Raw genomic sequence first — 22245 nt, 5'->3', positions numbered from 1 at the left:
CCTCATTAAACAAGTGCCAAACAATTTGCACGAAATAATGACTGGTATTTTCCTTTTGTCCGTGATGCCAGTGTCCGTTAGAACCAGTTCGCCTATAGACGAGCTGTAGCTTGCAAGGGTTTTATTTCTTTCAGACGCACTCATTATGCCGACAGCAGCGTGGTTCTTGCTGTTTCTGCCCGGATCATACTATTTTTCTTTGCTGTGTTATGCTACCGACATCTTCTTACAGGAAGGTTAACGCGAGCATCACCTTTCCAATGTTTCCTGCGGCTGCAGTATAATGAAAAGGAAATATGAAGAATGAAAGAAGCCGTGGAAAATGCAGCACAAAGGCAAGATTTATTAGTACCTTTGATCGGCTATCTAGGTCGCCGCTAACGACGCATTGACAGGTCACAACAGCAGCATAACTGCGATGACTGTAATAAAGGGCAACAGCTTTTACCCAAATATCCAAAGCCTGCTATGTATTCACGCGGCAGCCATCATCGCGTGATTGTACAATGGAAAATATCCAAGGACTCGACATGGTGCACATGATTGCACAGATTTCATGGTGTAAGATATGGAAGAAAGCGATAAAAGAGGGCAGCCAACTAGGCGTAACACAGACAGTGTCGTATTACATTGCGCTTTCGCTCTGTTTACAACTAGGTGGCCAATTACACTCGTGAAAAATGAGTTTGCGTTGGCTCGCTAATGACTAATCATAATTTCTAGTTTTCCTTTTGTTCCCGTTTCATCGATGCGAGCCTCTCTTATCACACTCGTTCCTTACTGAAAACTACAGTTTCGCAAATTTGGTAAATATGGCATCTCACATGATACTTAATACGGTTGAATGGGCATTCAGGCTTATCAGTTTCTTTAAAGGACCTGTACGGCCCACTTGTTTAAATGCCGTTTCGCGTCGCCAACTATACAAGCTGCCCTGAAGCTTCTACCATCCTTCTTTGCCAGAAAGTTCAATTGTAATAATTCAGGGCGAATTGTGATAACAATTTTTCATCATTGCCCTAAAAAACACGGAGGTATCTGGAACACTAATGGATGAATTGCATTTCAACGCAATACTCCGTGGATTCAGGTGAAACATTAGATGAGCCACTGAAATAACATTTTTCACTTGCAGAAGTTGCTCCTGGATCCCATGCTCGGCTTATCATTTAGCCTTGCTCTGGACAGCGACCTAATCACGTTGCAGTTTCTTATAACCTAGCGCTGGAACCACTGATTTTTGCACCGGGGTGATAATTCTTTAGTTCTAGAGAGATTCTTTTAAAATCCCCAGTTGCATATAACACAATTTCATTTGTTCAGCTGGAATATTACAAAAGCAGGACATTACTCGCCCGAGAAATCAAAACACATACACTGCTGACTTAAGGAAATTCACTAATAAGTTCTTAATGAAAAACTACACGGCACATATTCAATTTACCAAGTGTAGCCGGGGAGCTCGATAGGTGATGTATACTCCTAGAATGAATTTTGAGGACGACACCAGTTTCGAGATATTTATTGCTAAAGTGCGCAACGAAATACATTGCAGTTTCTGTTGTTCTTAAGTTCATTAAAAAATAGGGTAAAACAGTTAGTGAAGTAGCAGTGCATTTCATGGAACATAACTCTAAAGCCGTGCCATTCTCCAAATTTCCTCCTAGTTGAATGCCTCGCAACTTAACCAGCTGCAATTCGTAGATCACAATATTAAATTAAATTATTTATTAAGAAAATCTTTAGTGAATTTTCGTAATTTAGTTGTATGTGTGTTCCGATTTATCGCGCATGTAATGTCCGGCTCTTTGAAGCATCTGGCTCAACAATGGAGTTAATGCTATCTGCCATAGGAGGTTTAGACATACCTTCTCAAACTGGAAAATGGACACCCTGTGTATCCGAATAAGTGCTCACAATCGAGATAGAGTGCTTGGGCAAAAGTTTTCGAATTCAAGTCATTCCACATTGTGGTTGCCGTAAGATTCGCCTTGGAAAGTCACGAATTGACGCCTTCTACTGTGAACATGCCCACTATTAGCCCCAAAACAAGCGACTAGGATATTTTGGATACAAAAATTTCTTCGTCAACACTTGCTAGGAATACAATCTGCAAACGTTAGCTCAGATAAAGATGCCTTCGTACCAATGGAAAAGCTGTTTCCCTTCCAACAAACAAACAATATACAGCGCGCACTAGCGCAGCTGCCTCACCATTATATGTGGCTAAATAGCAACATCTACTCCGTGCCCAATAATCAACGCAATAGGATTACGCAATGGGCATTACGCAATAGGCATTAGGTTGTGCTACACGAATGCGTAAATACACCAGCAGTGCACCCGCTTCGACGTCTTTCTGCCGCATTCCAGTTTCCGCCGTCTCCGCTCCCTGAGTCCACCGAGAAACTTCGTCCAGGGCTAGTTCGCCGTGCGGCTAATTGCGTGCTCCACGCAGAGACGCCAAGTAAAGCTGCACGTAATCACGGTTTCACCGGTAGTGGGTTCGCAATATACACCGCAAGTTGTTTGAACCCGCCACCTCCCATGTTCGAAGGCCGAAGCGTGCATCGCATCTTGTCATGATCCACTGAGAGACCATTCTTTTAACATCAGCTGTGCTCTTTCAAACAGGAGGTTCTGCTGTAAGTGAAAACACTTTTCAGCACATTTCTAGCGCTCTGACGACTTGTGGCTCATTTGGACAAAAAAAGAATAAACAAAAGTGCGAGATAATGTACTGCGGTGGCTTGATCGACTTGCGACCCCTTAACGCGAACTCATTAGTCAAGGTCCCCATTTTTAGACGCCTGCGAACGGCATGTGCGTGCGCATCTTCGGTCGAGAAATTTTGCGGCGGAGTAGCCAGCACGACATTCGCAAAAATGTAAGCGAGGAATGAAAATAAGCGAGGCAGGCAGACAAAGCGAACACCCTCGGTTGTTTTCCGCCTAATCAGGTCAGAGGAAGGCTCGTTAAGCGGAAATTAGACGGCGGCCACCGACAGCTTTCCGGGATCGACCGCTTGCCCCTTCGCCCGCCTCATCTGTCTGCGAGAGAACAATTAGCCGTACACGGGAAGGGCCGCCGCAAACGGAGCATTCAGTTCGGCGCGAAACTCGTTGTCTCTCTAAGGCTACTTGTATTGTTTCCATTATTAAGGTACAACCAGTAGTTTAACCCTCCAACTTCGATAACTTGACGTCGTTATCGAGCAGCCGCAATGTCCATCGACAAGCTGACTTGCCGGCAGGCATCCCCGAAATTTCAACCTAAACGGTAGGCTCCATTAGCGAGCCACAAGAAAACCGCCCTTCCTCCACCCCCCCCCCCCCCCGTTAAACAAGAAATTTGAATATTATGCCGAATGGAAACTCAGGAATATCTTGTGTCGCCATTTTCCCCATTACTCGGCGCTACTATAAATGTTTCGGCTCTGTTCCTGTTGTGTTTCCTGAGTATAGAAAAAGCGCCCTTGCCTGTACAATCGTCGCGAGAAAGGCATGCGCAAGACATCCGTTTTACCGTGCACCTAAATCTAATGACAAGCGCCTTGTTGCATTTAGCTGCATCACTATGTGGGTTCCACTGCAGGTATCGAACTCATGACCTCAGCAGCCCAACGCCAGAGCCACGAAGCTACTGCGACTGGTGACAACAGAAGGAAAGGGTGATGCCAGCTACACATATACTGGTTTGATACGTGCCAAAGAATATACCACCCGCCATGCGAGAGCATTATTGATAGCATAACAGGCCTACCCGACCTGGACATAAGTCGAGAAAATAATGAAGGAACATTGCACGTGAAAAGAAGTTTATTAGACGTAGGCCGTGAATCCCGAAAGGTCCGCAGCGAAGAGCACTGGTTCAGGTCGAGCACTATCTCGCGCACTGCGTTGGCGATCCTGCTTGTGCCTGGGCTGTCCTCCTTTTCTTCATTACAATTAATGTAACGGAAAGCCTCACGTGGAAGGCCATGTCGAAGGATCAACCGGTTAAGAAGGGCGGATGCGACATTCTATTCTCAGCGGTGGGCAGAGCGGCAGTTTGTGCGTACCGCGTGAGGTGGTCGACGGCGACGATAACCCACCGGTTGCCGGCAGTAATGGATAGCAGGGGCTCATACAGATCAATGCCGACACGGTCAAACGGACAGGCCAGGCACGGAAGCGGCTGTCAAGAATCGATCGTTGGATTGGGGGTTCTTTTTGGTCGCGGACACTCAGGGCAGGCACGAATAAACTGGCGAATGAAGCTGCACATCCCACGCCAGCAATATCGATGCTGAAGGCGTTTGAGAGAGAAGGTTGCGCATTTGAGTGTGCAACGTTCGTGGCATGACTGGAAGCCACTTCCGAACCTTTGGTGAATAGTTGTGCCGGTACAGAAGGCCGTCACGAATAAGGAAATGCAAAGCTTTATGACGCAACGTCCGAGATATCGGAAGGGTGGGTGCTTCGGAGAGAACGTCAATGAGTGAAGTTAACCATGGATCGTTGCGCAGTGCAGAGGACACAGTGTTTTATTGTGGAGAGGACACCGTGTGTTCAAGGGTCAAGAGGGACGCAACCTCAACAGGGAGAAGTGACCGGTAAAGTGCGTCAGCATCCCCATGCTTGCGGTTTGAAGGATATATAGCGTGGATGTCGTAGTCCTGAATACAAAGAGCCCAACCTGCAAGGTGGCCTGATGGGTCCTTTAATGATGGCGACCAACACAGCGCGTGGTGTTCTGTGACAAGGTCCAAGGAATGGCCGTATTAATATGGACGAAACTTGCCCAGCGCCCAAACAATTGCCAAGAATTCGTTCTCAGTAGCACTACAGTTTGATATAGCTGTCATGAGCGTTCGACTGGCATAAACGACGACATATTTGGTGAAGCCAGGATTTCGTTGTGCAAGAACTGCACCGAGACCCACACCGCTTGCATGAGCGTCCACTTCAGTTGCAGCCATGGGGTCGTAATGGTGCAATATGGGGGAGACGTTAGTTGACGGCGAAGACGAGCACGACGACAAACGCCTTGTAGTGCTAAGGAGCTGTGTCAGAGGTAACATCATAGAGCCAAAATTGCAAACAAACCGGCGAAAGTAGGAGCAGACCCCTACGATGCTCCCTAAATGTTTGGTTGCCGTTTTTTGGGAAGGTTGGCCACAGCAAGGAGTTTAGCTGAGTTAAGGAGCATAGCGTCCGTGGACACAACGTGGACGAGAATCGACAGCTGCCGCGTAGTGACGCTGCCCTCCTTGAGATTGAGCTGTAGCGCATCATCCTTTAGGCATATCAGGATGTGCCTGAGGCACACAAGGTGTGTTGCGAAACCTGGAGCGAAAACGACAAAAACGACAATGAGCGCATTGTGGACTTGGTCCACAATGCCCTCGAAGGTATCGGGTGCATTGCAAAGGCCGAAAGGCGTGTCACTGAATTCACATTATCCGTCAAGTGTGACGAAAGCAGTCTTGGGGCGATCGACGTCTGCCGCGGGTACCAGTCATTACCCCGAGCCCGGATATAAAGATGAAATGTGCTCGGCAATCAAGGCCGCTGTCGATCCGCGTCAAGGGGTACACGTCTTTTTAAGGGATCTAGGTTAAGGCGCTAGCAATTCATGTAGAAAGGGAAGGAACCACTTTTTTCTTTACAAGAACCACTTTAGAGGCCTATGGATTATGCGACCATGGGATGGCGTCAAGTCGTAGCATGTAATCGACCTGATCTGTAATAATTCGGCGTTCTGTGGTGGAAACACGGTATGGTAGTTGAGGCAGCGGTGAATTAGAGCCATTGTCGATGTGGCGAGGAACAGTCGATATCAATTCACCTCGAATCAGCTTGACGGCAAAACTAAGGGTATTGGTGATGAAGAGGGTGCTGGAGCCGCTCAGCACCTCGAGGGTCGTATAACGCAGAAAGAGCTTTCCCAGTTAGAAAAAAATTCGACGGCTCAAAGAATACGACGAGTTCGTCGGAAAGGTCATTGGAAAGTACGCGTAGAACTGACGCAGTTGGTGGAATATCCATGTCTTCCTTGACGTCGAGTTCCTTTAAACTGGTGGGCGTTGTTGATGGGCTCGTCGTACGGTGAAAATAGCTCTAGCTCAGCACAGGCGAAGTCGATTGCGACGTTGTTACGCGAGAGAAAGTCCCAGAAAAGTATGATGTCGATAAAACTGGATACAAGGACGATGATTCCAACAATGCAGTGAACGCGCTTAATAGTGACACGGGCAGCACAAAGCGGTAAGATCTATTCTATTTGCTGTGCGCAGGGAAAGTTTACTAAGTGATGCTGTCACTTTCCGGAGCGTATGCCGAAGGGTTGCGTCAACAACGGAAACGACAGCACCAGTGGCTGTAAGAGCATATGCACGGGCACCTTCCACAACATCTTCGACAACGTTCGAGGTAAAAAGGTTAGGACATCGGCGTTTCGACAGCAGCGCAGTTCTTGCCTCCTAAACAGCGGTAGTCTGTTTCCCTCTTCTCTGCGGGGGCAGGACGAAGACGCGTTTGAGACAAAAAGTGTTGACGCGGCAAAGGTGAGCGACGGAACGCAGATGGTGGATGGCCATTTAGGGACATACTGGATTGCAGATTGGAAGTGTCGCAGCGTGAGCGTGGCCGGTCAACGTAGTAGGTTGTACGACGAGCGCCCCGACACGTTTGCAAGCGACGACCACAATCGTTTGCATGCGGCCGGGGTGCCATCTGCAAAACAGATCGGCCGCTTATCGGGAGTGAGCTAAGGATTTACGGCGACGCGGCGACAACGCAAAGCAATGCAAAGGCGAAAAAGATGCTGTCGCGGCAACACCACCATGCCAAGCAACGGGAGCAGGAGGGACTGTCGTAGGCCTCGTTTGTTGAAATGAAAACTAGGTTTGTGGTCGGTGCGATTTCGCCGCTTCGGCGTAACTTAGGAGCGCGGCGACAGGCTGGTCCTCGACGGGCACCGGTAGGGCCTCAGCGATCTTCGCCTGAATCGCGTGACGGAGCATAGGAGCTAAATAAGTAGAAGCAGCGCTCATCAACTGCGTCTCGTGTCGTCCACCAACACTTAGCATCGAGACCCGTCACAGCAGCAGCATCAGCAGCAGCAGTGCTGCTGCTGATGCATTTTGATTTGTGTGGTGTGGGAAGAGTGGTCAGAGACAACTTCCAGCCCCGTGAGTGGCTCGTCGCGTTGCTTATTGGACGTCGGGTCAAAACTAGTTGCTTCCTCAATTGATAGTATCTTTACACAATTACTACGGTCCCAGTGAGAGGCTACTTTGTGAGAAGCAACTGAAAGACTTCATAGTCGATACGCTTGATTATGTATTGAATTTAGCACCCTCTGTCATCGAAGCTTCGACACGCTTGCACAGGCTGACGACGCCCTTGATATAACTCGCCAATGTCTCACCATGGTGTACGCAGGATGAGTGCATAAACTTGCAAACATTGTTCAGCGCGCAATTTCTGGACGGCAGGGCGGCCAGAAATGTCCAAGAGCCACACTTCGAAACCCGACCAAGTATGAAAGGCGGTTTCTGCGTTTCGTGGTTTTTATACCACAGGTTTCCTACGCCCTAGAGGTAAAAGATGGTGTTAGTGTACTTCATGGTATCATCCCATCGATTATACATGTTCACCTTCTCGTACCATGTGAGCTAGTCACCGGCGTCGTGGTCGTGGCTGTCTTTGCTACTGAGCAAAGCGGGGTCTCTTTGGAGAAGCCCGCCGGAGCAAAGGACGGCCGATGGTAGTGACGTCTTGCTGGGCCACATCGGCTGGCATGGTCGACATGGCTGGCATGGTGGCGTGGGAAGCGGAGTTCCAGGGTTGAGGTGCTGCGGAGACCCCCGCACTTCCATCACTTCAAAAGATGTTTATTGGACGTGGGCTGTGAGTCTAGTAAGGCCCACAGTTCTCGCAGTGCGCGAGAACTGTCTCGCGGACTACGTTGACAATCCTGCTTGCGGCGGGGCGTTCTTCCTCTATTTCATTACAAAAGCTTTTGTTTTAGATTTGCTAAAACGTTGATGACTAGGAAGAAACCAGGCCAACAATCTGTCTAAAGAGTCGCTTTACTGGCAATAGCAGAAAAAGGTGACGCATTCATAATGAATACAATCACTTGCGCTCTTCCGACTGTGCTCTAGTAGAAGCATTCAACATATTGAAATCAGTGGACAGCCACCAGAAAGTGGTAGAATCACTGCTCATCACACCACTCTCCTTCCACAGGTGTCACGCACTGGTCCGTGCTTTGTCATTCAAGTGGCTTATATAAAGTGTCCCTCAATGGAACTTCAGTAAACTTCAAAGACGCTGAGGCTGTTTTCAATTATTTTTACAAGAATTTGTTTGCTTTCTGCGCTCAAGTATAGGATCACTTGCTAAACAACTTTAGTCGCGCAAGTATATCTGGCACGGGCTTGGCTTAGGGGGCAACAGATTCTCTTGGTGGCGTTGTTCTCTTGGTTACTGCCGCGAGTGAACTCTTAACAGAGTTCCTGAATTCGAAGAGACTGACTTGCCACAGGAAGAAACTGATGAGACGGTTTTTCAAGCTTACCCATGTTTTACAATATTTCAATCATAAAATGCACCCATCTGTGAGACAATTTGCTTGGAGGCTGTCGTCGCGGCCGTTTTGTCGTTCGCTTGGGTGGTGTGAATGACGTCGTTGTATAGAAAGCCCGTTAACGCCAGCCAACCTTTGAAAAAGTTTTACATATAATGATGCAAGCAAATTTTAGCACGAAAGTGTTTTACGCCCGAGTCCATGTCTGACTTCCTGTCATGGATGTAACAAATATGACGTCAACACCAAGGAGTAATATAGCTGGCTAGTTGCAGCACCGTGGAAGCTACACGCAATAGGAAGGCCGAATGCCCTTGAAATGTGCTTATCCGCACCGCACGGTCTGCTCAGCGTCCGCCTGCCATCCTGTTACATGCTCCATTGTTGGTGGATTGAGGCAAAAAAATGTTTTGAAGCAGTAAACATAAGATGCGTTCATACGCATACGACAGCAGGGCTTCGCTTTACTTGTGTGGTTTCCCTGCAGCTACTTTGCAGCTTCCTTAGCAAGTAGTACGGGCGAATGCCATTAAAAATGTTCACCTGAGCCACAGCGTATGATCGGTGTGTACTTGGCGTTTTCTCGCTTGTCATCACCTACCACGCTAGAGAGGGGTAGTAAATTAATGAATAAGTCAACAATTAGACTTTTATAGCGTTCCGCATCGTCAACGCATCATCAATGCTAATTATCTGGCGCCATCTGTTAACTGGAAATCAAACCAGTTTTACGGTTCAATTCCGTGTCTGCAGTCCTAGCAGCGTGAAAACAAACAGCCGATCTCAATAATAACGACAAAACATACCTCCGCTTGAGATGAGACTTAGCCATCACGGATTTTGCCACTTGTTTCTTGCTAACAGAGCGGAGAGCCAGTAACAAGCGTGAATTCAGATCGAAGCGGGTGGTCTGGGCTGAATGGGTGCCACCATGCTGGCTGAGTAATCCCGATTAGGGTGGCTATGACGGCTAACGGCGGTAACTGCCTCATTAATTCTCAGCATACGACGTGCATTCACACAGCTCACATGTCACGTATCGCTGCACCGTATCATGTAGCAGTCGAAAATAAAACACTCTAGTGTATACCCAATAATCGGCCAGTTACGCCCGGAATTATATACCGCTGCGCAAAGATATTACCTGTGTACGCCTCGTACCATCAGCAGTGCTGCAACTAGCTTATGAAGTGGAGTATCGGATGACGATAGCAGTGGTGAAGCGAAGTACTGCATCGTGACACTAACGAGCACCGACAGGAAGCGGTTCGGTAGTCACAGCGCAGCGAAGCCTCCAACGCGGCATAGCCTGGTGTTTGTACTTGCAGCAGATGGTTTGTGTTCTGCGTCGGATTAGCCTGTGGCGCCTCGTCGCCTACGGAGTGTAGCTTCAACATGCATGCTCTGTCATTACACGCCGGCTACTGCTTCGCTTGCGATAGTACTAGAAAAAAATTTGAAGGACGCTTAAGCTTGGCCTTTAAGAGTGGAACGCGATAGCATTCCAAGATCCCCGACAGCTTCTCACGCTTTCCGGCAACTGAAGCATATGTAACCGTAGTGTCCACCGGGAAACGCTGGCCCCGAACGCTGTGCGCGAAGGCGGGCTTTCTGGTAGAAACGCTGCCTCTTGCGTGTGCCGCGATGCGCCGGAGGCGAGCGCCAGCTAGAGGTATTGCAAGCTACTGCGCGTCGCTCCGTGGCCCTCGAGACACCGCGCGCCGGCAAGCAGAAATAGCAGACGCCGCGGCTCGTTTGTGAATGCTAGAAACGCTAGAAAATGGTTTTCTTTGTTTTTTCGCGTAACATAATTGTTTTCTCTCATAGTCAAATTACAATCCGAGAGCTATCGTGTCTCTAGGTTAGGATAAGGATTAACCTTAATAAAGTGCCGGCAAACGATGGTTTAACGCGTCGCGACGCTGGCAAAGCGTCGGCCCGGGGTTATACCCGGGCCGACGTATCTAGGTTGTGTGTAAGTCATAGTTTACGATTTTTGCACGTATTTCGGCTTGAGAAATTCAATTAGTTCAGTAAGTTCCTCACGTCACATGGCAGGCCTAGGTATTGGAGGTTCCAAAATATTTTCACCGGAGCGCCGTCCGACGCCGATACCCGGATTTTCTGTGACACGGGCTTCTTAACACTATTGCGTTAAACTGGTGCGCAAAGCGACGCATGAAAGGGAGCGGCGTCGACGGGCTTATCTCGATTTGGCCCGGCGAGAGGCACTCAAGCGTGAAGCAGAGCGCCTTTGCGCGTTCGCGGCTCACACTTCCAACTCTGCCACTAGCATTTCTGAAGCTGATCGCGTCGCAACTGAACTGACTGCCCAAGACACTACAGAGTCGGACAAAATGATCGCACCGTCGCCGAAGCAACTCGGGAGCCGAACACCACTTGCCAACAGGACGCCGCACACCAAGCCAACTTGCAACAGGGTCACCGAAGCGCAAATCGTACGCCTTTTGCTGCAGCGGACCATGACTTCCTGAAGCAAACATGCAACAGCTTCTGTGAAGACACGCTTCAGTTTAGTGTTTCGCCGATTCCTATGAAAGAAAGACCAACCCTAGCTTTTCTTTTTTTTTTCTCCTTAAACAAGTGTCATCTATATCCACATAACAAAACGTGGAATACGAGGTTCGCTGTGTTGTATTTTCTAGAAGAACAATTCTGTTGCATGAGGATACTTGGGGCACGTACGAGTTAGAAGGTCAGAACTGAATCGCATAAAAAACTGTAGTGTTACGCGTTTTTTTTTTCTTTTGCGTTGTGTTCAAAGGGGAGTTAGCCTTCATTTACTACTACACTTGTTGTGTGAGCTGTGCTAATATGTAGCTGAGGTTTTAGTGGAACATTCAATCGACGGCGAAGCGTCAATCTGGGGGCAGGTGTTACGGGAGTGATTCCGCTACCTGGTGAGTGCCGGGTGAAATGGAGATTATCAAATATGAATCCAGATGATCAGTAAGGGGTGTTAAAACAATTCTGGGGCGCTATAAAGTAAAGCTGTTCTAATCTTTTCTATTGCAATTCTGGAACCAGCCTTCCACGATTGGTCAAAAACATTTTTGAACCAACCTCACTTCCCCTGTCTGTCATACGACGTCAAGAAAACCGCGATAGCTACCAATCAGTCATGACGTGTACACACTGATTATGCATGATTCGAACGAACAAACGAGAAATATATATTTCTCATTCGACGCCTTTTCGCCATTAACCGTCTGCTATTGGTCAAAAGGTTTCAGGCTGCATCCACTTCACCTGCCTGTCACTTGACGCCACAAAAGCGCGAAAACTCATTGCGTCAATGTGACGTGTACGCGTTACAGACGCATTAATATACCGAACAAAACTTTTATTTTTTGTGAATAGCCCGAGACTGCCCCGTTCCGAAAGGCATAAAAGATGGCTGCCGCCAATTGCTCAGGTCCTGGCTAATCGCACCTGGCAGAGAGCGTTGGTTTATTTGCGTATAACACAACTTTTTGCGTGTTCCGTATAACGTTATCGAGAGCTTTCGGCACGTATAAAACATCGTTCTGTCGACTCTTCTTTGCTGAGGATATCATTTGGCAGCATGTTTAACTGTCCGCTGCACGCTGGTACGAATTTAGACCAGCCGCCGCAAACTAGGTAAGAGAAAGCGGATCAATCGCAGACGCCGGCACCACCCTGTCAATCCGGTTATCTATTCTAAGTGCGCTGCCTTGGCCCCATCGAAGCTCTATCCATTTGAGCGTGCTCCTCGCCTCTTGTCAGACAATTAGATACGAAAAAAGGTTCAATGTAGACAATGTTATTCGTTTTACAAGCCAAGTGACCTCCAATAATCGAGAAGAGCGTTTGATTGGGCTGTTCAGGCAACGCTGCGGGTCACCTCCCGATGCTTGCGCCGGTAGTTACGTAAATTTGACGTCAGGGGAGTGGAATAAAAACATATTGGAATAGTTTTACGTTATAAGATCCGTGGTGTTATATGTGCCAAAAGCACGATCTGATTATGAGGTATGCCGCAGAGGGGACTCCGGGTTCATTTGGACCACCTGGGTTTCCTTATCGTGCACCCAATGCATGGTACGCGGGCGTTCTTACATTCTGGAGGCGCTTGAAGTTATCTATAGACACACTAGTAACTGATCGGGAGTGCGGCATGGTGGAAACCACATCTTGAGTATTTCGGACGAACTGTAGACGTGGGGTCCGCAGTATCCGCGGGTAGACTTCCCGCTCATCAATTGACAGGCTTTGAATGCACGCCTAATTGTGACCCGTACGGTCGCATAAAACGCGGAATGTTCCTTCCGAGCAAACAGATAGATTGAGTTCGAAAAGAGACTGACTGCTTGGCTCAATGTATCGGTTTGACAGTCTAACTATGACGTTTAATATTGTAATAACCCAGAAAACACTTTCAAACGAAGCTTGTATGGGCTCACAAGTGCCGTTGTCGTGCTTACGCAGAAAAAAAAAATCTGCTGCTCCCAGAGCACAGCAGCTGCGGAAAAGAGCAGTTTGATGAGTCGACAGCTGCGCCGGCGCCGGAGCCTAAGTCATTTGCAAGGATTCCAGCTGCATAAGTGCGCGCTTACGCCACGCGCGCAAGCGTTCAGAGCCCTTTCGCTTCAGCTGGGGAGGCAAAGGGCAGGAAAGGGATTCGCAAGCACTGCGCCCGTTGCGCCGGCTTCGTTTCCCTTGCGTTGAGTCTTGGAAAACGGATGGGACGGCTACGCGTAGTGCGTTCCCCCGAGGAAGGGGCAGCAATCGACGAGCGATAGCGTGAACTCGGCCGTGAAAGGGCTCGCCGTCGGCACGCCGGTCCAGCCGTTAGAGCCGCTGGAGCCCAGGCAGTCCGATAGCAACGAGAAGATCCCGAGCTGAGGGAGCGGTAGGCCAAAGCAATCCGACATTGTTACCTGGGGGTTACTTAACCGTGACGAAGGTCAGGTAGACACAAGAGAAGCTTCGCTTACCTGCATTTTCTCGTAGGGGGAGGGTTAATCATCTTTTTCTATTTATTGTTGCGTTTATGAATATCAAAACACCCTTGATCATATAATATTGTTGCTTGGTCAGCCGTTCTCATCGCGCTGGTTTGCTTTCTAGCTAGTGCTCTTGAGATTAACCTTTGAAAGTAAGTATATCCTAAAACAACATAAAAAACGGAATGTGAGGTAACCTCAGCACATAAATAGAATATTTAGGAAAGCGAGATCAAATGTAGCTTCCCCGTGAAGCTTCCTTCCAGCACGATGGGATTTTCCTAACTTGATCCGCCTTGCTCTTCCTTACCGCGCCCGCTTGCGAGTTCTGCTTGCGCCGCATCGGGATTGGTCTCGTCAGCTTACCTAACTTCGCCCGCTTCTTCTGCCTGGGCGGCATATGATCCCTAGGATACGAGACCCGCACGCGAGCCGCGCTCTGTAAGCCAGACCGAGGCACACACGCTCGCCTGCTACGTGTCCTTATTAATGAATTGTGCCACTCCTAACTGTAGCAAGCAATACTGAGAACAAGAACCAGAGCCTACAATGAATTCCCGAGCTCGTGTAAAGCTTTGGTTTAAATTTCTGCAGACTGCTTAGGGCGAATGGTATAAGATAGAGCATACACTAAGTTAATTAGGCAGCGTGGAGCGCTGCACGATCTTGCACTGCTTTAATACACAGTCAGTTTATTTTTTCCGTTACGCTGTCTATTGAATTCTTGCACACACACACTGACTCTCTATTTCTTACTTATATGTTTTCATCCGCTCCTTCTGAGCAGGGTAGCCAAACACGCGCTACCTTGTTTTACTTCCCTGACTCTATTCACCATTTTATAGCGATAGCTTTTCAACTCCAGGTGCAAACCCACGAAACGCCTGGTTCTGCATATTTGACCTTCCTTCTCAGCCATGGTTAAACTATGACTTAGCCTGCTGCTACCAGCGGCTGCTGCGTACGTCGCGTGGGTGCCCATATCTTGAACGCGATCTGCAATGTGCGCAAAGTGCGCCGAGTGCTCGTAGCTTCGTATGCGATGAGCTTTCTGCGCTTAGTTCGCGTTGAAGCGAGATGCAGCACGAAGGTCAATGCGCTAGCTGCGGTAGTTGATGACGGCGCCAAGCAGCGTCTGTCTCCTTTCCCAAACTAAGTAAAACCGTGCTATTTGGTTTACCCGCTGTCAACCGCGGCAGCTTTAAATGCTAAAGCATTTCTTGGCGAACATTTGTGACTTTGACGGTATCTATCTATCTTGGTGCTGTCATGGTCGTTTCGATAACTTTGTCTGTACCAGAGTTGACATAGTATGACAAGAATGTATGACGAAAATAAATAATCCGTCAGGATGCGAATATCATGACATGTCTGTTATGTAGGTCATGAAACAGCCGCCTACGTCTTGGTGATGTCATGGTCGCTTCGCTAACTTAGTATTTACCGCAATTCGCATAGTATGACGCATGGCAAACATAAATGAATGGTCATGAGATGAATGTTACGAGATGCGTGTCACGTAGGTCTTGACATGCCACCTGCGTCTTGGTATGTACCGAAATTGGCACAGTATGACACGAGTGTATGACGAACATAAATGATAGCTCATGACATGAATGTCATGACGTGCGTGTCATGTAGGTCATGAAACAACCGCCTACGTGTTGGTACCCTCATGGTCGTTTCGTTAACTTGGTAGACTACCCTCACACTGCTTCTCATACATCGATTCCTACAGGGCGTGGGATCTGTTTTCTAGTACAGTTAAAACTGGATGCCATTTCTGTTTAACTTTGGCGCAAACAAGTTTTCTTATACAAACGTTCGCTGTTGCTTAATCCGTTCAAAATGTTTTCATGCGACCACAGCAGAAAGTGACCGCATAGTCATTTTACCATGATTTGCATCCGCCGGAATGCTATTTGCTCTGCTTTTAAAAAACAGAATGACATAACTGAGGCCATTCACCTATGACGCCGGTTCTTTCGAGCCCAATACCGAGCAACCGCTTTCAATGAGACCAACATTTTCTTCAGCCGTGCAACTGTTCAGGTTTCCATCCATAGAGCAATATATTTAATGGGGCATCATTGTGCATCATCGTAATCACTTTCATAATTAGTAGTTTTTCGCACACTGTGAAAGCACCTACAATGAAAAAGAAGCGTGGATCACGGCATCGCTGGGTTGGGGATGCTACAGGCCCTGTCTCATCAAGGTCTGAAATAAGCAGAACCTGTTCAGCGAGAGCTGGCAGGCGGCTGGCCAAGTGTGCTGTGCCTGACGATCTCCATAGCGCATGGAATAACACACGCAATACGCACCGCACAACACGTGCGCAAATTTGGTCGTTTAAATAGACGTACAATGTTGTCTTTCAAGTCAATAAAATTTACCTCTTCTAGCAGAAGTCATTGACATGGTGGAAAGTTAAAAACGCCATAATTGGGCGCATTGGCGGTGTTACAAAAGGGTAAAGTGTACGTCTGATAAATGAAAACTGGAATCATACCGTCAATGCCATTAAAGCGGCTCTGCGGTACGTAGTGAAGATGCTAGAGCACATAAAATTATATAATCTTTTATCCGCATAGCTTACAGGAAAATAATTGTCATGTTCACTGCTGATCTTTGAACAATAAGTAGTTTTTCTCGCGACACTCAGGTCGATGCGGTGAGCCCGATTGCTAGTACGAAATTGGCACAGCAAGAAATGAACTCAAGGGCATTACTTCACAGCCGCTGGCTCTTCTTTGTCGTCAACCACGCTGCTTGGACAGACCGCGGACGATGGGCTAAAGAAGCCCCCGAAGTCTGTTCTGCGCGTTTCGAAGCAGCTCTCTCGTATACAGTCCGAATCGCGGAGTAGGCGCGCCGCATGGGCTTCCTTGTCTGGCTTCCGACGATGGTGGCGTGCAGCCTGTTTTGTCGAGTACAAAGCACCGGTATTGACGTCACAGCTGCGAAAATATAGCCCGACCGAACGGTGCAGTTACATTTCGCAGTGAAGAGAATGCGCATTGCTCAACGTCTAGAAGCGCAACTGGTTTCTTGTTCCTATAAGCACAGCAATGTGAATGGAGGCGTCCTTCATGCCAAAATTATCACGTGTCCAACCGGGGTGCCACCTGAAGCAATAAATGCAGTGCGTGGTTAAGTTGCATCTGCTTATATTGACAATAATCGCTCGCAATTTTGCTCCCCACTATCGTGGTGAGCAAAACAGCCTCTTTTACATGTACCTCGTCTGTCCCCCTTAATATCCCCACCTGGCGCGCTGTTTCCCGTCTCACTTCTATGGAGGTCGATTGTCTAATGTGCAATATTAAAGATGAAAAACTTATTCAACAGCTTTTGAAAACTACTAAACAGAAACGTGTTAACGAGCAGCAGTTCCCAAGATAAAAGAACATCCTGTCTTCCCTTCCTCCCTGTTCCGTCTGCGCCGCGTGGCAACAGTTTTTACGAAAATAGTATTCGCACTTTCTCCTTTTGTTGTTACGGCCCAAACAGGAAAATTGCGAAGGCAACAAGCACGCAAACTATACAACGAAGAGAATGGGAAGGAAATCTACTCAAATGCTTCGTTGCGGTTTTCTCTATGGCCACAAGTCGACGGCTTCATGAATACTTATGCTGTAAACCTGCGATTGAAGACAAAATGAAATAATAGTGAGTTTTACGAGCCAAGACAACGATCTGATTATGAGGAAAACCATAGTGGGGGAGTCTGCCAATTTGCACCCCCTGGGGTTCTTTAACGTGCGCCTAAATCCCAGTACACGGGTGTTTTCGCATTTCACCCTCATGGAAATGCGACCGCCGTGGCCGGGATTGAAGACAGCCCGTTACACCGTTTGCGAAGAAAAGAAGTTGTCTTCGTGGCAATATTGTTTTGACTCACGGAAACAGCTATATAAAAGTCTAGGCTGTTAGTGAATGTAATTATGTAATCGTGCCGTGAAATAACTAGTCGTGCGTAGCACGGGAAGAAAGATTCACCAAATGAATTAGCTAATTGAGTGCCTATAACATGGAATATTTGTATTCGCAGCTAATCCATAAGGATACAGTTCTGTGTGACATCGCAAACGAGCTTGATATCCTGAAAATCGCGTGCTTATATATTTAGTCGCCTTTACCTGACGTCTCCGTCTGGTGACCTTCGAGTACATTTGCCAGCAGCAAGTTGTAAATCCCCTTCGATTCTGCATAATAACCTTCGTGTGGTGCGAGATAAGGAATGTGCGGGAACACACAATTCCGTGCGTAGTTAACTTAAACTACTGAAAAAAGTAACGCATATCATTCATTGTATCTGTATTCCAGAAAACATCATAAAAAAGAAAGGAAAAAGATGTAGCGTGCTCACTTTCGTTCTTAGGCTTTATCAAGCCATCAATGCAAAATGAGCTCAAATCTTAGTCAACGTTCGAACGCGATCATCGACGTGGTGTACATAAGCCGTAAACATTATTTGAACAGTATAAAGGTGCTTTACAAAAACTTACAAATTATTTAAACGCATGCGCGCCCGTCGCGCTTGAGAAAAAGCCAGTTTAATTCTTTTTTTTTTTTGTACGCAAATCAGAAAGACGTATGTCTGCCACATGTGCTTCGCTATTGACAACGTAGCGACTGCACCACGTGCAGTCGATGACTGAGTGCACTTACGTTGAGGCCGGAGCACAAGGAGACGGCGACCAGCAGAAGCCCGGCGAAGAGAGAACTCATGATGAAATCGGCTGGATCTTCTGCACAGCCTCTCGAGAGCCTGAACAACTACGTCGTATTAAGTGTGCCTGGTCAACAAAATGTTTCGCTGCGTCGAAGTCGCGAAACTTGCAAGAACTTTAAATCTACGCGACCTCAGGACTTCCACGTGATGTCTGAGCGGCGAAACTATAGACGAAAATACGCCTCGTCCCTTTCCAAAATAAAAAAAATAATCGTCCTGGAGCAATCGCGCTGTGGCTTCTGGTTTCTGGGAACACCTGAAGGCTTTCACGCTCCGCCTCAAGAACGCTTGCACGAGAAGCAAAACGAAGGTGGAACGGGTCGAGGGCCTCGCGAGCGCTCTGAGTTTCGCGCTCACGCGGCTGCGCGCCTTTATGGAGGCGCGCGGTGTGCGTCACGTGACCGGGAGTTGAACGGCCAATCGTTAGGGAGCGAGTGTCGCCGGAAGGTGGGTGGAAGTTAGGGGAGGGCACCGGAGTTTGGGGAAGAGGCCGATTTGAGAAGAAGGCGCTCACCGCACCGCACGCTAGGCGAGGGACGCCGGCTTTCGGAAAGGCACCGCGTTCTTCCCCTGCACTCCCCAAGAAAACTCTCTTCGAAGCAGACTGCAACAAGCAGAGACGCCTTTTCGCCCTCTTGTTCGCGGGTTTTCTCTCGCCCTTCTCTGACTTTCTCTTGTCGTTGTTGTTCTTGTTCTTATAATTCCTCTTTCTTTTTTTTTGTGCCACCAGAGAATCAGGAAAGGCATGGAAACGTGTGACGCCCGTATGAGGGTGAAGGTTGGGTAAGCAAATATCACACAAAGGTGTACTAGCTATTCACCGGGGTGAGAGGGAATAGAACTTGAGAGGGAGCCGTTTGGCATTCGAAAGGAAGTAGGTGGGAAGACTCGAAAGCATGAAAATAAGATTGATCTCGGAAAGCATAAGGAAGCTCTTCGGTGTGACATGTGTGAGCCGTGCGTTGCGGGTTTCATCGGTGTCAGAAGGACGGGAAGACAGGCAAGAAAAAAAATGGCCCCGCGAAAGGTGCCACCAACCGTGGTAGAAGGAAAAAAGTAAGGCGAGAACATTATTAAGTTACGGAGCCGGCAGTGGCAAGCGAACACTCCTTGAAGCCCATACATTTGCTCAGTGGCAGCCCAACACGTGACCTAATGAGCAGATGTCATGGTGCAACAATCGAGATTTGCTCAGACGTTTGGTTCCCAGTAGCTATGCCACTAGATTTTATTCAGTGCGCGCTTGTTCAGCTGCCCTGCCGTGACTCTGTTTGCAGAGCGGGACACCGACACCAACCGCGCAGTTTTTACATGCGATCACGTGTTGGACCGACAGGGTTGGCTTCAATCACGTTGCGCGATTGTTCCTCCTAACTTTTTTCCTTCCTCCATGTCGCCTACGGTCACGTGTAAACAGGCCAAGAATGCACACAATATGCGGAAGTAGTTCAGATTGGATAAACAGTAAAAAGAATGGTGACCGTGACGCTAATACCATCCCAGACCAACTTGAAGCCGTCATTTTTTTTACTGGAAAGAGTGCCATTCAGCTGCACAGAGACGCCGGCAAGGAAGACGGGAATCTTAGCCAGGAACTACTAAACATAAAGGGCGGATTGAAGAAATATGCCTGCCCTACTCTGACAAGAGGCGTAAGTGTCACATCAAAAGACGACTGTCCCCACATCAGTGCAGCATATTATTACAGAATGTGGCAGACAGCGGGTTCGCCTGCGTCATCATATGAACACCGTTGGCAGGCATCCCCTCATAGTGAACGAAGTACTTGAACTGTGGTCATGCCCTGATAAGCAGAGAATTGCGTCATGTGCCTTTCGCGATTCTTTAGAAGGAGGCTAATCTTATAGATTGCCTATAATGATTGTTTAGTCTTGTAGATTGCTGTTCCTGTTCAATGATCTGATCTCACGGTGGTGTTCGCCTTATGTATTTATGAAGAGACTTATCTGGACTTCTTCACTCCTCTGCAATGACGACCACCATATATTTACTGGCCTGTGCTCCCGGTGCTGATTTGAGTAGATGAGGCAATGTTTGCGCGCTGCGCTCGCGTCTGCATTGTACATTTAAATATTTTCTCCGTTTCATATTTTCATTGAGTAGCAAATTGTGGGTCTTGGGATAGCCGGCTTCGGTGTAATTTACATTGGCATGTTTCTACATCTAAAGAGATTCACAAAAAATACGCCCAAGAATTGAGGTGCGAGTTCAAGTTCCATTCCTGATCTGTCACTTACACCGCTCGTGATAAATCAAAGTTGGCAGTAAATTTCCGTGCCCTTGGATTATCGCTAGGCTGACAAAAAATGGCTGTGGCTTAGCTAAGGTTAAGCCCAGGATGCGAAGCATACTAGCCTTTATTTTAACGCGACAGCGTTAAGGAGCTCGTGTCGCAGAAAAGCCGGTGTCATCGGCGTCGGCTCAGGCGTGGGGCGCTTGCTCAGGCGCACATTTCGTTGTCGCGCCGAACGCTGCGTTGCTCGACGCTCACCGCGTCCGATGCGGGGCGCGTAGTCGCTGCGCCGTAGCAAAGCCACCTAGAAGCAGTCTCTGTAGCACGCCGCAACCTTCGCTTCTCATTCCAACGAGCAGCTCTTTCTCCAGGAGGCATCTCACCTCGTGAGTGTCTAGCAGAGGCAAGCGCAGCTGCTTATATACCACCGCGACGCCGCGAGCGACGGCGCGAGTTGGAGCCCCGTTTCTCCTCTGTCGTGACGTCACGGTGTCACGTGGTATTGAAGGCGACACCGCCGCGCCTGAGGAGCTGGGTTGAGCCCTAGTAATATGCTTCGCATAAAACCGACGAGCATCATTGTTCGCATTTCCATCGTTGATCGTAGTACGCGCCTTAAGTCCAATGCCGAGGCTGACTACTACTTCAAGGTTTTAAAATCCATTGGGCTACTTTGACATCTGGCGTCGGTGGCAATATTGACAATAAAAATATTGCATTTATCTCTACGCGCATGTCACGCAGCCTCTTCGTTGGCAGTGTTCGTTGCTGTAACCGATGAATCGTCTGTCGTTCAGCCGGCTGAACTTTGGCACATCCTCGACACGACTAGGCAGGGCTTCTTCTCCTTCTGCTCAATTAAACGGGGAAGCTACGGGAGGGCGACGACTGGCTGCACACGTGGTTTTTTTTTTTCTAGGCAGGGACAAAGGGATCAGTGTACTACGGCCTGATGTGTATGCAGATGGATGGATGCACGGATGGGTGTATATATGTTATGAGCGTCCCCTTTCAAACGAGGTGGTGGGTTGCGCGACCAAGCTCTTGTGCTTATTTTTTCTAACGTCCTACCTATCTTTATTTTTCTACACACACAAAAAAAATTCCCAGTATCAAATTTTCTGATCAAGTATTGGGAACGGTGTGTATGTGCATCTTCGATGTTTGTGGTCTCCTTATTCTACCAAACCTCCAACCGCCTTTCTCTAATCTCTATGGCGGGCATATTTACTTTTCCCCTGCTATCCCTGAAATGAAGAGCATGAATAAGGCCAGCACACTACGTCTTATTAGCGGTGACATGCGCCTACCTCGCTACAGAGGCGGTCGTTACTGCAGCCAGGTCCTTCTTTTCCTGGGAGAAACATTTTGATCAGCGTTAGAGGGATTCGTCTCAGCTACCGCAGCATACTGGTTCATCTTAGCTACAACCTAGCATACTCTAAGCTGCAGTGAGAGAAGGAAGACGTCTTAATCTCATAGACAATGAGGGATGAGGATCACGTAGAGCAGAGATGCATGACGGTATTCGCAGAACAGCGTGATGTCATGCAAGTTGCTTAAAGAGTTTCGTGTACTGTGAGACTGTTGCATATGGTCACTCAAAGGTACGTTCAGGAGATGTAATCAAATGCGCAAACACTTTGGAAGCAGATGTCTCACCTTGTCGTGTTTACTACGCTGGGACA

The 22245-nt window shown here is 48.0% G+C and overlaps 1 protein-coding gene across 2 annotated transcripts in view; it reads right to left on the bottom strand.

Moving 5' to 3' along the window:
- Nucleotides 1-18635, bottom strand: part of LOC142576218 (uncharacterized) — a 78535-nt gene extending 59900 nt beyond the window's left edge. For both annotated transcript variants that reach the window (XM_075686237.1, XM_075686238.1), the window contains exon 1: nt 18240-18635. In XM_075686237.1, the coding sequence (XP_075542352.1) occupies nt 18240-18299 (60 nt within the window). In that variant the 5' untranslated portion in view covers nt 18300-18635. The remainder of the gene's footprint in view (nt 1-18239) is intronic.
- Between the last annotated feature and the right edge of the window lie 3610 nt (nt 18636-22245).

This window comes from Dermacentor variabilis, chromosome 3 (assembly GCF_050947875.1).
Source record: "Dermacentor variabilis isolate Ectoservices chromosome 3, ASM5094787v1, whole genome shotgun sequence".
Lineage (NCBI taxonomy): Eukaryota > Metazoa > Arthropoda > Arachnida > Ixodida > Ixodidae > Dermacentor > Dermacentor variabilis.
Note: the sequence above shows the minus strand (reverse complement) of the source record. Positions and strands in the feature narration are given on the sequence as shown.